The sequence below is a fragment of the Triturus cristatus genome, chromosome 2_2, assembly GCF_964204655.1.
Source record: "Triturus cristatus chromosome 2_2, aTriCri1.1, whole genome shotgun sequence".
Classification (NCBI taxonomy): domain Eukaryota; kingdom Metazoa; phylum Chordata; class Amphibia; order Caudata; family Salamandridae; genus Triturus; species Triturus cristatus.
In genome coordinates this window covers 1,020,438,248-1,020,452,565 of record NC_140582.1, presented here as the reverse complement: position 1 = coordinate 1,020,452,565, position 14,318 = coordinate 1,020,438,248, and the positions used below count along the sequence as shown (strand labels likewise).

The 14,318-nt window shown below is 46.4% G+C and overlaps 1 protein-coding gene across 2 annotated transcripts in view; it reads left to right on the top strand.

Annotated features, from left to right (window-relative positions):
- The window catches only part of ACOX3 (acyl-CoA oxidase 3, pristanoyl), a 409,344-nt gene that overhangs the window by 141,337 nt on the left and 253,689 nt on the right, over positions 1-14,318 (top strand). For both annotated transcript variants that reach the window (XM_085642483.1, XM_085642482.1), the window contains one exon: positions 1,879-1,967. In XM_085642483.1, coding sequence (XP_085498609.1) covers positions 1,879-1,967 — 89 coding nt within the window. The remainder of the gene's footprint in view (positions 1-1,878; positions 1,968-14,318) is intronic.

Below are 14,318 nucleotides of genomic sequence, written 5' to 3'. Positions count from 1 at the left end.
AGAAGTACTCTGCATGGCTTGGGAGTGATATACCATCCTACACCGTCAGGTATTCTGACTATCCCTGTATTCCCCCATTACTAGTTCACTGGAAGGGCTCCATCCTTTTGTTGTTCTGTTTTTGCAGAGCTCTGATGTCTGGGGACATCTAAATGGTACCCAATCTGTGAGATTGGCTCATGACCCATCACATCAGGCTATACAGTGGCAGTTCCTACTATCCGCAGACTATTGTTGTATGGGCACCAGACATTTAACCTGTATCGCTGTGAGTGGATTGACTATTTGTTGTCCAGTGCCCCAGGCAGTGGTCTCTTGCCTTAGTCATGTATGGAAGTGCAAGCTTTCCTAGTCAATGGTAAACATGATAGCCTGCAAATACCGCTTCCTAAGCCCACTTTCCTGAAACCAGTTGTAGTTGTTGAATGAGGCAAAAGCATCCAACGCATTCCTTCTTTTACATTAGGCTTCCTCTCGCTCTAGTGAAACCCAGTTATTCCCTACTTTCTGTGTTCCTACTGGTCTAAGAGGCAATGTAACAGATGGGAAAGCTGTCTGGTATGCAGTCAGCATAACAATCAATTTTAACCAGTCCTTAATGATCTGACCAGTGATTCTTGCCTTCAGAATCCAGGGAAAGTTGGGCATGAAAAGGCAGAAGAACTTCTCTGGAATTGTAGGTTTTTGTATTGGAAGACTTATGTAGTGCTTCATGCTACTTATAAAACCACAAAGCACTTATAGGTTGTCAAGTAAAATGTTTGCTGTGCATGGTTGATATTGTGTGGCATATGTGGACAGTACTGAGCATCATGCATAAGGCTTGGATATTTGCTCCTGTCAGTTCACAGCAAACTTATAGTTGTGCATAAGGTGAAGTAGAGAGTTTTATGATTGACAGAGTTGCACTTGCAGACACATGCCGTTTTCTTGGTGGTAGTTCTTGGCTGGTAGGTTGTTGGTTTGCAGTCTGTCCTTCATGAAAAGTATTTGGTATTTTGTGGCAGGTTCAGAGGAGTGCTCCACTTGTGTGGCATTGATCTTGAAGGAGTGCCACATGTAGTGGATGTAGCAGAAAATTGCATGATAGACTTGTGAATATATATCATCGTTCTCAACTCTGACCGATGTATGATCATCTCTGTGGGATCTACAAGGGTAATCCCTCCAGCTGGATCTACACCATGCAACAGGTGAGGTGCTTTAATGTAGACATAGAACAGCAGAAAGTGGTGCTGTTTGACCAACAATACCCTCCCCAGACATACACTGAATGTGACAGGTGGGAAGTTAGCCTTGTCCTAAACCAATTAGAATGCTTACATATCTCACAGTCACTGACTTCACTGCTCCCAAGCTGTACCTCACATTCCCTTCCTCAGATTGCTCGTCCTCTCTACCCTGAGAATGAAATGCGAGGAAGGGCTGTTCCTGACCCATTTTATAAAGCAACAGTAGTGTGGACTCCATGATCTCATTAACAAGTTCAACCATAGCCCTGTGCCCATCCGAATGGGGATGAAAATGGGATATCTTCCAATCAGACTGACATCTTCCTCGGTTTTCAGTGGAGTCCTGTTTATATACCCATATCTAGGCGGTGAGTAGCAGTGGTTTGAATATTTTGAATTGTAGGCACTGCTGTCGCACATTATTCAATTCTATTGCAATGTTGTACTTCTGCAACTCTGTTAAGCACCTTAAAAATTATTGTTTAAATAGATGTTATTCTTTTATTTCATATACTTACTGGAGACTTATTCTTCAGTTACTTGATTAGATGAAAAAAATTACTTGAATTAATTGGTATGTGCATTTGGCACCTTTTGCAATTATTGTACCCACATTTAGTTCTACATTGTTTATGTTTGTTCATAGATCAGAGATCCAAAAACACTTCTTACCATGCCAGGTGTGATGGTTGGAGACATGGGCAAGAAACTTGGGCTGAATGGTATTGATAATGGGTAAGTTGTTTGAGTATAAAATGTAGGAGTGCAACATGTTAAAGATATAATTCCAATGCCATTCCAATAGTATGTTTATGAGTTTATACCTTTAGACATATCTGTAAATGTGAGCTGGATAGATGGCAAATTGATTACCCAGTGGTTACTAAAGTCCATACCTGATCCGCACAACACAAACATCAACCTCTTTGACTTGGCCAGTGCTTTTTACTTTTGAGGACACAGAACTCTGCCCTCTGACACTAGGTTTATGACTCTATAGATTAAGTGGAAATATTAAAACCGCTAAAAGATATCCATGTAAAATCATATCTTGGAAATCTATTCATGCATGCAGAACATCATCCTCTTTTCAAATGCTTCATTTTTCTCTGTGTAAATGAAAGCGATTAAGTTATCCAACGCCCTCTTACAAACATATTCCTAGTTTACAATATTGACGGGATTTTTTGCTGGTAATCTTCACTACTCCAAGTCATCCTTCCTCGTCCCAGTACTTACTCCAGTGAGTGAATGTGTCTCATTTATCCTTTCAGTCACTCAGTATGCCTTTGTCAGGAGTTTATAGAAGAGTCAGAAATAAAAAATAATACATCCCACTCAGAGCAGAACCCAGATAGCCATTCGTCAAGTCTACAGCCAACAGGTGTGATAAGCAGAACCGAAAGTGCAAAAACATATTCCAATTAACACAGAAATAGAAAGAAACCAAAATGGAACCATTGCTATGCAGACATTGTCTTCACAAGAACTCCTGACCCAAAATATAACTCAGAACCCTAAGCTACTTTTAGCCTATAATGTGAAAAGAATGTAGAATTGGAAGCTCAGGTGTCTGCTGTGCAGATATCTACAATGGATACCCCAGCCCATTCTGCCCAAGAAGCTGTCAGCCCTCTAGTGGGATAAGGTGTAACTGCACCTGGGAGCTCATTTCCAAAATCTTGATATGGTAAAGAAATTAAAGATACATCTCCCAAAGTCTGCTGTTCTCATTGGGTACCTTTTTACATTTCTCACAACATCCATGAGATGAATTAAAGGGTCCATATCTGAGGATGAGCTTGACTCAAATGAAGGGATAATGCTTTCCTGATTTCTGGGGAAGGTTGTATATACCCTAGGCAGACATTTTGGGCCTAAAGAAAGAGCACTCTGATCCTCAAGAATCTTTAAAAAGAGGTGGCAACACACAAGGGCACCCAGCTCCCAACAGTCTCCTTGCCATAGTTTGGGCTGCTAGAAAAACACTCTGACAGTAAGACTTTTTACAGAAACCTTCTTCAAGTGTTCAAAAAAAATAAATGTTAAAGCCAAATGTAGATCCCTGAAAGGGTAAGGGGATTTAATCATTTGTGTTATTAGTTCAAATCCTCTAAAAAGCTTTGTAATCAGTGGCCCATTTGAACAAGGGTTATTCAGGGGATATTTAAATGCTCTAATAGAAGACCGCTGCAATTTAAGTGTGAATAAAGAGAAATTCTTGTTGAAGCCATCCTGAGGGAATTGAAGAATGTTCTCTAGTTTGCTAGAGGACTTTCTTCTCCTCTGTACTGAAAAAAGATCTTTAGACCTACACTAATTACCAAAAGAAGCCCAATGATGACAAAATGCCTTATATGTGGAACTTCTTCTCGAGGTCTGCAGAGAACTAGAAACAGAACTGGAAAGATCCTTACTCAAGAAAACCTCTGTCTCCACCTCCAACTCGACAGTCTTAGCCAGCCGAGGGTGGCAACCGACAGAAGAGGGTGACTCAGGGGAGACAGATTCAAAAGAACGATCCATTCCTGATCCACATCTAGATTCCGATGGAGCGGAAATCTAGATCTTCTTGTCTGGAGCACAATAATTATTTCTGTTGACTTCCTCTGGACTCTTGTCAATACTCTCGGAATCAAAGGAATGGGTGGGAAGGCCTAAAGAAGGCCCCTTGGCCATCTTTAGTGGTAAAGAATTATTCAGAATACTCAACGGTTTTGTAAACCCTTCCACCAGCTCCTAGTCTATTCTAGCTTCGCAAGACCTGTGTAATTCTGTAGCTGACTTTTTCGAGGACAAAATTAACCAAATGTATCTGAAATTTACCACTGCTACAGGTTGGTCTGCTGAGGTGCTTAACTATAACTCCCCCCTCCCCCGGAACAATACCTGCAGTTTAGAAAAGTTTGCACCCTTCTCTCTTGAGCAGACTCAAAAGATACTAGGAAAATCCATATCCAGATCACCTTTGGATCTCTGTCCTCCATGGATTTCAGCCTTACTTTTGCACCAGTTACCATCCGCTGTTCAGGCACTGTTCAATCTATCCGTGGACATGGATAGTATTCCTGGCACTTGGCAACAGGTGGTAGCTATACAGAAAAAGGCCAGCGTTGATTCTAGCAAACTACCGCCCCATCATGCTGCTTCTGCTCCTGGGCAAATCACTAGAAGGTATAATAAATACTCAACTCTAAGCCTATCTTGAGGATAATAATATCCTGAACCCATCACAATCTGGGTTCAGCATCTCTTATAGTACTGAGACTGCCTTGGTTGTGGTTACTGATTGTATAAGACTCTGGCTGGACAAAGGCATTCCATCTACGCTGGTGCTGTTGGATCTATATGCAGTCTTTGATACTGTGTCCCACTCTAGGTTGATTCAAAGGCTGTATAAGATTGGCATTTATATCACCGCATTGCATTGGTTTCAAGATTTCTTAAAAAAACAGATTCAGACTATCTCTTTGGACACTTTCAAGGATCACACTATACTGATTGACAAGGGGGTACCGCAGTGCTCCTGTCTAAGCCCCGCTCTATTTAACATGTATGTAGCCCCTCTGACTGCTAATCCCAGAGCTTGTAGTAGTTTATAGATGGTCACAGCCTGCCAAGCAAGTCAGATAGTTGAAGAGCTATGCATGTATGTATGTATGTATATATGTATGTATGTATGTGGGTGTGTTTGTGCAGTGCAAATCTAGCGAAAAGGCATCAGAGTGCTGTACAGGGTGAAATGCAAAGATACTGTCAACAATCTCTAAAAAGGTGCCATTTAATTTCTTTTCTAAACTACAGCAGGGTTGGGGTGGTCTTATTGGACACAGATATGTTGTTCAAGATCATGGGTGCATTGATGAAAAAGGCCTATTGTCTTGTTTTTTTTTTCTTGCACATCTTTGTCTCCAGTCTGATGATGTCCTAGCTGCAGGTGTGATAAGGGGCACCAAAGATGTTGAGCATATTAGCCATCTAGGCAGAGGTGCTGGTCAGGACAGCTTTGTAAATGATGCAGCTGTGTTTTTACGATAATGTCGTAAGTGAGCCAGTTGAGCTCTGTCAGTATGGGAGTGATCTTTTTTTGTATTTTTATCCTTCTTTTTATTGGTTTTTTTATGCAAACCTAATACAAACAACTCTCATGTTTGCACACACCATTTTTGTTAAGAGTATTCCAACAGCATTGCATACATGATACAGTTCCGCATTGCATTTCTGGTTATTTTTTTGTCTGTTGTCCAGTCATTTGACTCGTCACATTGTAGATTGCAGGTCACATTTCTTTAGGACATGGATGAGAGTTGCTAAGGCATGTGGGAATCCCTTATACGTGGCTTTGCTGAGTCTGAAAGGCCATGCAGTTGAGCTTTGTCACTATTTAGATGCTAGAGTATAAGACTTAAACAGGAATTCCATATTCCCTTTCTGGGAATAACAATTTCACTTTCTTTAGTAATAAGAGCTGTTACCAGGCTGTTTTTATTTTTTTGTAATGCATTCCTTGAGGAGGAGATTGGTGTAGAGGATAAATCCAAGTGAGTTGGCATTGGGTGAAAGTTGGGGTTCAAAGCCAACAGGGTTCATGGTATTGAGCCAGGATTGGATTAGTTATTGCTTGTTTTTATTAGAAAATAGGAGGAGTTTTGTCTTGGAGGTGCTGTACATTTTTGTCTGGATGAGGTGTAAGGCACGGTTTGAGGCATTGGTTGTGTCGAGTGGAGCAGAAGTTCAAGTAAAGTTTGGTAATGTCAGCTTATTGTTTAAACTGTGACGCAATTATCACGGAGTAGAACTCCATTGGGTTCCATATATAGGGTGAAAATGACACGTTATAAGATGGACCTTGGGGGCTCTGCATGTTATAGGGATCTGGAGGTGCACAATGAACATACTAGTGCCAGTTGCATCGATAGGATGAGAACTAGTGAAGGACGTTGCCAGTATATCCCATTCAAGACTTCAAGGTTTGGAAGAAGGTAGAATAGTTAATGGTGCGAAGGTGGCTTAGAGGTAGCAGGATCAGCAGACAGGTGGTGTGTTCATCTGTGGCCAGGAGGGCGTTGTCCACAATTTGTAAGATCGCTATCTCTCTCTCCTGCAGCATGATCTGACGCCAGATTGGTACTTATGCAGGAGAGGGTTGGTGGTGATTTTATCTTGGGGCTGGGCATAAGTTTGTAATAGTAGAAACCAACTATAATAACCGCTGTATTTCCCTGTGGATATACACTCTCAATCGATAGTAACTTGAACATGCTCATGATAGGCACCAAGTGGAAGTTACAAGGATGCTCTGTCAGATTCTTCCTTGTCCTAGTTATTGGGCTGTATTGATTGAGGGAGCCTTCATGGCTGTATTGATTGAGGGAGCCTTCATGCTCCACATTAACTCCAGGAAAACGACAAACAAAATAAAGCAATCCCCGGAACGTTGCTAATGTTGCTCTGTGCTTCTGTAAACCATGCATCTATATCATTTTACCCTTAGGTCTCTGAATCTGTGCGATCCTTATCGGGGGGATCACGTTTCCACTCTGCATTTTCCTTTGGGTTGTCCATCATCCGTGCTGTTGAACCAGTCATGCTGACACCCTTGTGCTCTTACCTCTACAGAGGAAAGAGCACCAGCCTGTGACTGTCCTCAGTCAACCTAGTGCTTCCCTCCATTTTAGATCGCTGTTATAGTTGGAGAATTGATACTTGCCTGGGAAACGTGGAAAAAAAACAGCTGGAATGAACGTACCACCTGCGCAACATGGCCTTGTTGCAATCAGGCGTGTGAGCTGTGCCCCATAATTGTTCTAGCAACAACAACCCAACCAAAACCGGATGCAGATAACACCTTAGCAAAGGAGGAGGAAAGGTAGATGAGGGTTTTCATAGTCACACATTCCATACAATAGTCTTCTAAAAGCACCGGGATTGTAAACTCTGTCGAGCATCCCTAGGGTGGCGTTGCACAAGAAAATACGCAGTGACTACTCAAGCCCCATAGCATTTGGTTAAGATGAATGTCAAAATGATTACTTTCCAAAACGATCCATACTCACTTGCCTATCAGTAGAGTCAGGAGCATGGCAGTTCTCTTTCTAGCTAGATCTACCTTTGTGGAAGAGCGCTGGATAAACGAGCATTGGCAAAGCCAATAGGCCCACTGCTGTAAATGGTGTTTTTCTTTAGCAGTAGCTAACACCAAAATGACATTGGTGAACCACCAGTGGCCATTTTGCGAGTTTTACAAAAAAATTGTACATTTGTTTTAATTTACCATCCAACATGGCTGACAGACCTTTATCAATGTTGAAGTAAAACTTAAAAGAATGTGCACTGCGGCACAAACAAAGGAAGCAAGTGGCCTGGCAGCATTCTGCTGCTGTTGGGACCTTGTAAAAAAAAAGATGCACTTCTATTGGAAATAGAAAAGAGATAAAGAGTCCCCTCAAGTCCGCAGTGAAAGGGTTACAACTCATCCAGTTAGAACACTGTCACCTCAAAATGGCGCCTGAACTGGACAAACAAAAGAATAGGGAGTCAAGCCATAGAATCAAGAGCGGAAGCCTGAGACAGACAAAACAGCCATCCAATCAGGGGCCGTTTCATGATTCCGCCCTCTACCCAGTGCTGATGCAGAAGCGTGTCTTGAGTCTTGAGCACGTGCATTAGCTATCTCGGCGTTAGTGCGTGTTTTACTGACCGCATAGCTCGAAATACTAGGAGGCGTTTACTGCCCTGTGTCTCCGTGCTCTGCCGTCAGCACACCTTGCACGGACGCCGCGTTATTTTGAGCTGATGCTTACACAAAAGACGCCAAAAGAAATGCACGACTGGCCCAATGCATGGCTGACCAGAAGCCACTCTCGGTACATTCCATTGAGGAGAGGCCTGCGGCAGACATAGAGCGCTGTTCTACAGGAGGGATCTGCCAAGGGGCGACGCATCGCGTCAGGACCTTCAATGAAGAAGGGCGAGGAGGCAATGTTTTGGAACTCGTATCTGGTTGAATTGATTGCATGCCAGTGTTTATTTAGGCATTGATGCATGTTAGACGGTGAAAGCTGGATAGCCTCTGTGGTCGGATTTTTTTTTCTGACAGACAACTTACTTGAAAGAAACACTAAAGTTTGTTGAGTTTACAAAACTACAACATTGGCGGAAATAATATTAATGCCCCTGGATGATCTTCATTCTGAGAAACCTCGTTCCCCTGATAGTGTGCAGCTCATTGACCTAACAGTGACCCTCAGCACTTCTCTCAAGAGCGACTAGATTAGGATCAAAGTAAGCTGAGGCTGTTTGTCAGGTCTTCCAGATGCCTCACAGGACAGAGATGGGGAGACTGTGGCAGCCCGGTGCAGAGCACAAGCAGGCTGTAACCATCTGCAACCACGGACTCCTCTTTCAATCTGCAGGCGCGCCCTCCCCCTCAAAGATTACCCGGCTACCAAGAAACCCCAAGATACAGACCAAAATATACATACCCAGGAGCTTGTCTGCTCAGAATACAAATCTAATTTGAGAGAAGTTTCTAAATCAGACACCCTATGCTCTTAATCCACTGTAATTAGTGATATAGACTGGATTGACTGTGTTCTGTTTGCTAGAGCAGCTCTTCTCCGGGAAATCCAGTTATTTGGAGGAGAATAATCCCCTCCATTACACACAGTCGGGCCTTCGCCCACAGCACAGCACAGCATGAAACTGCCCTGCTTAAGGTAGTGGAGATTATCAGATTCACTCTGGATGCAGGTAATGGCGCTGCATTACTCTTGCCCAATCTGTCCACAGATTTCGATACTGCCTCTCATCCAATTCTGCTTCAGCGCTTGACGGAGCTGGATTTTGAAGATGGTTCAATCGTTTCTTGGAAGGGAGAGAGCAGGGCCCTTGGCTGATTCCATCTGTCTCGTCTAACAAGTAGTGTTTGGGGGGCCAGAGGGCTCTCCTCTCAGACTATCACTATTTAACATATATATGCCCCTCCCTAGCTAAACTCATTGAGTCACCATCTCTTATGCGACAAGTCCTTACTTTCGACCCTTCTGCTACAGACATATGCACCACTTTACATTCATCCTTGGTAAACGTGCTTCACTGGCTCCGGGTGAATAATCTATAATGCAATGCAGAAAAAGATTTGATTCTTTTATTCGGGGAAGTGAGTGACCTTTGGGTTATGGCCTGCTGTCCCAAAGATCTATCTTCTAAACCTTTGTCCACCGCAGTAGCCAAGAACCTGGGCGTGAGGATTAAGTAGTTCTCTTTTCTTCCCCAGAATCTGTCTGCGTCCGGAATCTGCTTTCCTTTGATTCATTCCATAGGGGAATTTATTGACTTTCTCCCTCAAGCGGCCTTTAGGACTGTTGTCTGTGCCTTGATAACTGCCAGACTGGATTATGTCAACATCCTAAATATAGGTATGCAAGGCAACTGAGCAAAAATAAACTTCAGACAGTATACAGCCCCATTCTGTATATTCACAGATAGGAATCTGTCGCTTAGTCTGTGAGACCGGCACTGCCTACCTATTAAGAGAATTCTTTTCAAAGCTCTTACTTTCATACATCGGGTCTTTTAAAAGGGCTGCCCACAGTACATGATCAATAGAATCCAGCATTACCGTACTCACACTCTTCGCTGTGTGGGTCATGGTGCCAAGATTCAGTAGGGTTGGGAGCTGTGGTCTCTCTTTTTCATTCCTGGTGAGTAATGAGTGGAATTAGCTCCCCACTCTTTGAGAGCTAGCTCCCAGGAGTCCCTGTTTAGGAAGCCACTAAAAATCAATCTTTTTGCCTTGGATTAGGGTAGTTGTGGCGGTGGACAGACCTTTAATGGACCAGCACTGGAATACTTGGTCGAGTAGCCAATCACTCGTAAGTCAGTCATTCATGCATTCATTCATATGGTCACATCTGTTAAAGACTGAGTTTTTGGCAGAGATAGTAAAACAAGATGGTAAATTCTGCATGAGGTCCATACTTTATGGATGGCCCATCATGCCCACAACTAGTCCCCGTTGTGTCACTGTCTGGGAGGAATACATAAGCCCCAACAGTGGAGCCATTCACAGTCATGTGAGTTAGGAAACTGGCAGGAGGCAAAAATGGTTAGGACCAAAAAATGCCAAATCTGACTTCAGCATTGAAGATTATTTTAAACTACAATTCATTTGAGTCTAAACAGCATACCTCTTTCTGCTCCCAATCCAAAGTTGGCACTTATTAAATGTATTACGGCAACCCAATGTTAGTCAATGAGACAGATACGTTTTACATGTAGGACATGCAAATCTTGAGTACGCAGAGACTACCTTTTTGAATACAGTGCACCCTACCCTATAAGTCTTTAGGGCCTAGCTTATCAGTGAATAATAAGTATTAAAAACGTTTATTTTGCCAGGTTGAAACTGTAGTTTACAACTGCACTACAGGCTGCAGTGGCAGGCCTAAGACATGTTTTTAAAAGGCTTTTAGTAGGTGGCACAATGAGTGCTGCAGGCCCTCTAGTAGTATTTAAATTACAGGCCCTGAGAACATGTAGGACCATTTTGTAGGGACTTTCAAGTAAATTAAATGTGTCAATTAGTGTAGCCAATTTGATCATGTTTTAGGCAGAGGGCACAAGCAATTTAGCACTGGGGAGCTTTGTTAAAGTACACAGACTACTGAAGCAAGCTGTAACAAATCCACAAAACAGGAGGGGTGAAGATAAAACATTTGGGGGAATACCAAGCCAAGTATGTCAGGTCTAACAAATAGAGCACGGGACCTATGGAGAGCACGGGACCCACATCGTGGGTCCTGGGCTCACTGTGCCACTGGAATCAAGCTATCCTGGCTGAAGAGAGGTGAAACCTCGAAACCGGTCCTAGGATGCTTGTTTACGGTCCAGGGATGACCTGGCTTGCCAGTTCGGGCTGGACTGTTCCCATGAGGCACAGGGTCAAGACTGATTTGCATATGGCCAGGTCTAAACTGGGGTGGCATGGCGAGCAAAAGAATGATGGATTTAACCCAGATCTCTTGACTGGGGATGAATGTTTTGATTTGTTCTGCATTCCGTCCATCAATCAATCAATCAATCATAGCATTTGTAAAGCGTACTACATACCAGTGAGGGTCTCAAGGCGCTGGAGGGAGGAATGCTGTACTGTTCGAAGAGCCAAGTCTTGAGGAGTCTCCTGAAGGTTAGAAGGTCTTCGGTCTGCCGTAGGCGGATGGGGAGGGTGTTCCACGTCTTGGCGGCGAGGTGGGAGAATGATCTACCACCGGCAGTCACTCTTCGGATGCAGGGGACGGTGGCGAGGGCGTGGTCTGCAGAGCAGAGCTGGTGTGCGGGGGGTGTAGAGGCCGAGTCGTCTGTTGAGGTACGCTAGTCCGGTGTCGTGGAGTGCCTTGTGTGCGTGGGTGAGGAGCTTGAAGGTTATCCTCTTGTTGATGGGGAGCCAGTGCAGGTCTTTCAGGTGGGGTGTGATGAGGCTGCAGCGGGGGATGTCGAGGATCAGGCGTGCGGAGGCGTTCTGGATGCGTTGGAGTCGTTTCAGGAGTTTGACCGGGGCTCCTGTGTAGAGTGCGTTGTCATAGTCCAGTCTACTGCTGACGAGGGCCTGGGTGACCGTCCTTCTAGTTTCAGTGGGGATCCACTTGAAGATCCTGCGAAGCATGCGGAGGGTGTTGAAGCAGGAGGAGGAGACGCTGTTGACCTGCTTTGTCATGGAGAGTGTGGAGTCGAGGATGATCCCTAGGTTTCGTGCATGGTTGGTGGGTGTAGGGGGTGCTCCTAGTGCCATCGGCCACCAGGAGTCATCCCAGGCCGAGGGGGTGGAGCCGAGGATGAGGACCTCTGTCTTGTCCGAGTTCAGCTTCAGTCGGCTGTTCCTCATCCAGTCGGCGACGGCCTTCATTCCTTCGTGGAGGTTGGTTTTGGTGGTGTGGGGGTCCTTGGTGAGCGAGAGGATCAGCTGGGTGTCGTAGAAGATGATGTTTAGGTCGTGCTGTCGGGCGACGTGGGCGAGTGGTGCCATGTAGACGTTGAACAACGTTGGGCTGAGAGATGAGCCTTGGGGTACGCCGCAGATGATTTCGGTGGCTTTGGAGCGGAAGGGGGGGGGGAGGCGGGCGCTCTGGGTTCTCCCGGAGAGGAAGGAGGTGGTCCAGTCCAGGGCCTTCTCTTGGATTCCGGCGTTGTGAAGGCGTGCTCTTAGTGTGCGGTGGCAGACTGTGCCGAAAGCTCCTGACAGGTCCAGGAGGATGAGGTCCGCGGTTTCTCCGTTGTCGAGCATGATCCTGATGTCGTCGGTGGCGGCGATGAGGGCAGTTTCGGTGCTGTGGTTGCTGCGGAACCCGGACTGGGACGGGTCCAAGATGTTGTTCTCTTCGAGGAAGCTGGTCAGTTGTTTGTTGACGGCCTTTTCGATGACCATCACCGGGAACGGGAGCAGGGAGATGGATCGGAAGTTCTTGGGGTCGGCCTTGGGTTTCTTTAGTAAGGCGTTGATCTCTGCATGCATCCAGCTCTCCGGGAAGGTCGCTGTCTCGAAGGAGATGTTGATGGTTTTCCGAAGGTGGGGTGCGATGGTGCTGATGGCTTTGTTGAAGATGTCGTGTGGGCAGGGGTCTTCCGGGGATCCGGAGTGGACGGTGTTCATGATCTTGATGGTGTCGTCGTCGTTGATGTTGGTCCAGGCGAGCAGGCGGTGGGTGAGGGTGGTGGTCGTGGGAGGGGGGGTGTCGGTTGTTGCCGGGGTGGTGACGGCGTCGAAGCTGTCGTGGATGTCTGCAATCTTGCGATGGAAGAAGGTGGCCAGCGAGTCGCACAGGTCTTGTGACAGTGGGATGTCGTTGGTGTTAGAGCTGGGGTTGGAGAGTTCCTTCACGATGCTGCAGAGCTCTTTGCTGTTGTGTGCATTGTTTTCTAGGCGGTCTCTGAAGGCAGTCCTTTTGGCGAATGAGGTGGTGGTGTCGGTGGGTGGCGTTCCTGTGGGCTGTGTTGCTTTCCGGTGTTCTTTCGCGGGTCCAGTTTTTTTCTAGTTTTCGGCAGGTTTGCTTGGAGGCCTGGAGGTCTTCGGAGAACCAGCTGGCTCTCTTGCTGGTGTGGGTGTTGGGGGGGCTTCTTGAGCGGGGCGAGGGTGTTGGCACAGTCGTTGATCCATTGTCTGAGGCTGCGGGCTGCGGTGTCGGGGTCGGTCGGGTCTGCGGGTGGGCTCTAGGCGAGAGCGGCGGTTAGCTGGTCCTCGGTGATCTTGCCCCAGCTGCGGCGAGGCATCTGCTGGGTGCGGTGGTGAGTGGTGGGTTTCCGGAAGGTGAAGTGGATGCAGCGGTGGTCGGTCCAGTGGAGTTCGGTGGTGCGGTCGAAGGAGATGTGGGTGCTCGCTGAGAAGATGGGGTCAAGCGTGTGGCCGGCGGAGTGAGTGGGTGCTGTGCCGAGTTGTCTGAGTCCGAGGTTGGCGAGGTTGTCGATCAGGGTGGAGGAGTTGCCGTCGTTGTTGTTCTCGAGGTGGAAGTTGAGGTCCCCGAGGAGGATGTAGTCCATGGAGGCGATGGCGTGTGTGCTGACGAGGTCGGTGATGGAGTCGCTGAACTGCAGTCAGGGTCCGGGGGGTCTGTAGATGAGGGTGCCTCTGAGGGTGGTGTTGGGGTCAGTGTGGATCTGCAAGTGCAGGTGTTCGTCGATGCTGAGGGTGTCGTCGGCGTGTGTCGAGATTTTGAGAGTGTTTCTGTGGACAATGGCAATTCCTCCTTCTATTCCGTTGGTGCAGTCCTTGCGGGTGATCTTGTAGCCTTCCGGGATGGCTATGGCGATGTTGGGTGCCGAGGAGGGGGTCAGCCAGGTCTCCGTCAGGAAGGCGACATCTGGGGCGTTGGTGTCGAGTAGGTCCCAGAGTTCGATGGCATGTTTGCGGGCAGAGCAGGTGTTGAGCAGGATACATCTCTGAGGAAGTTGGTTTCCATGTTGGGCAGGTTGGCGGGCCCGATGCTGGTGAAGCTACAGTTCCAGCAGGAGAAGGGTCCTTGGGTGCGTTTCGGGACGGCCTGGCAGCAGGTGCGAGATCGTCCGGTGTTGAGTGCGTGGAGAGTGCTGGAG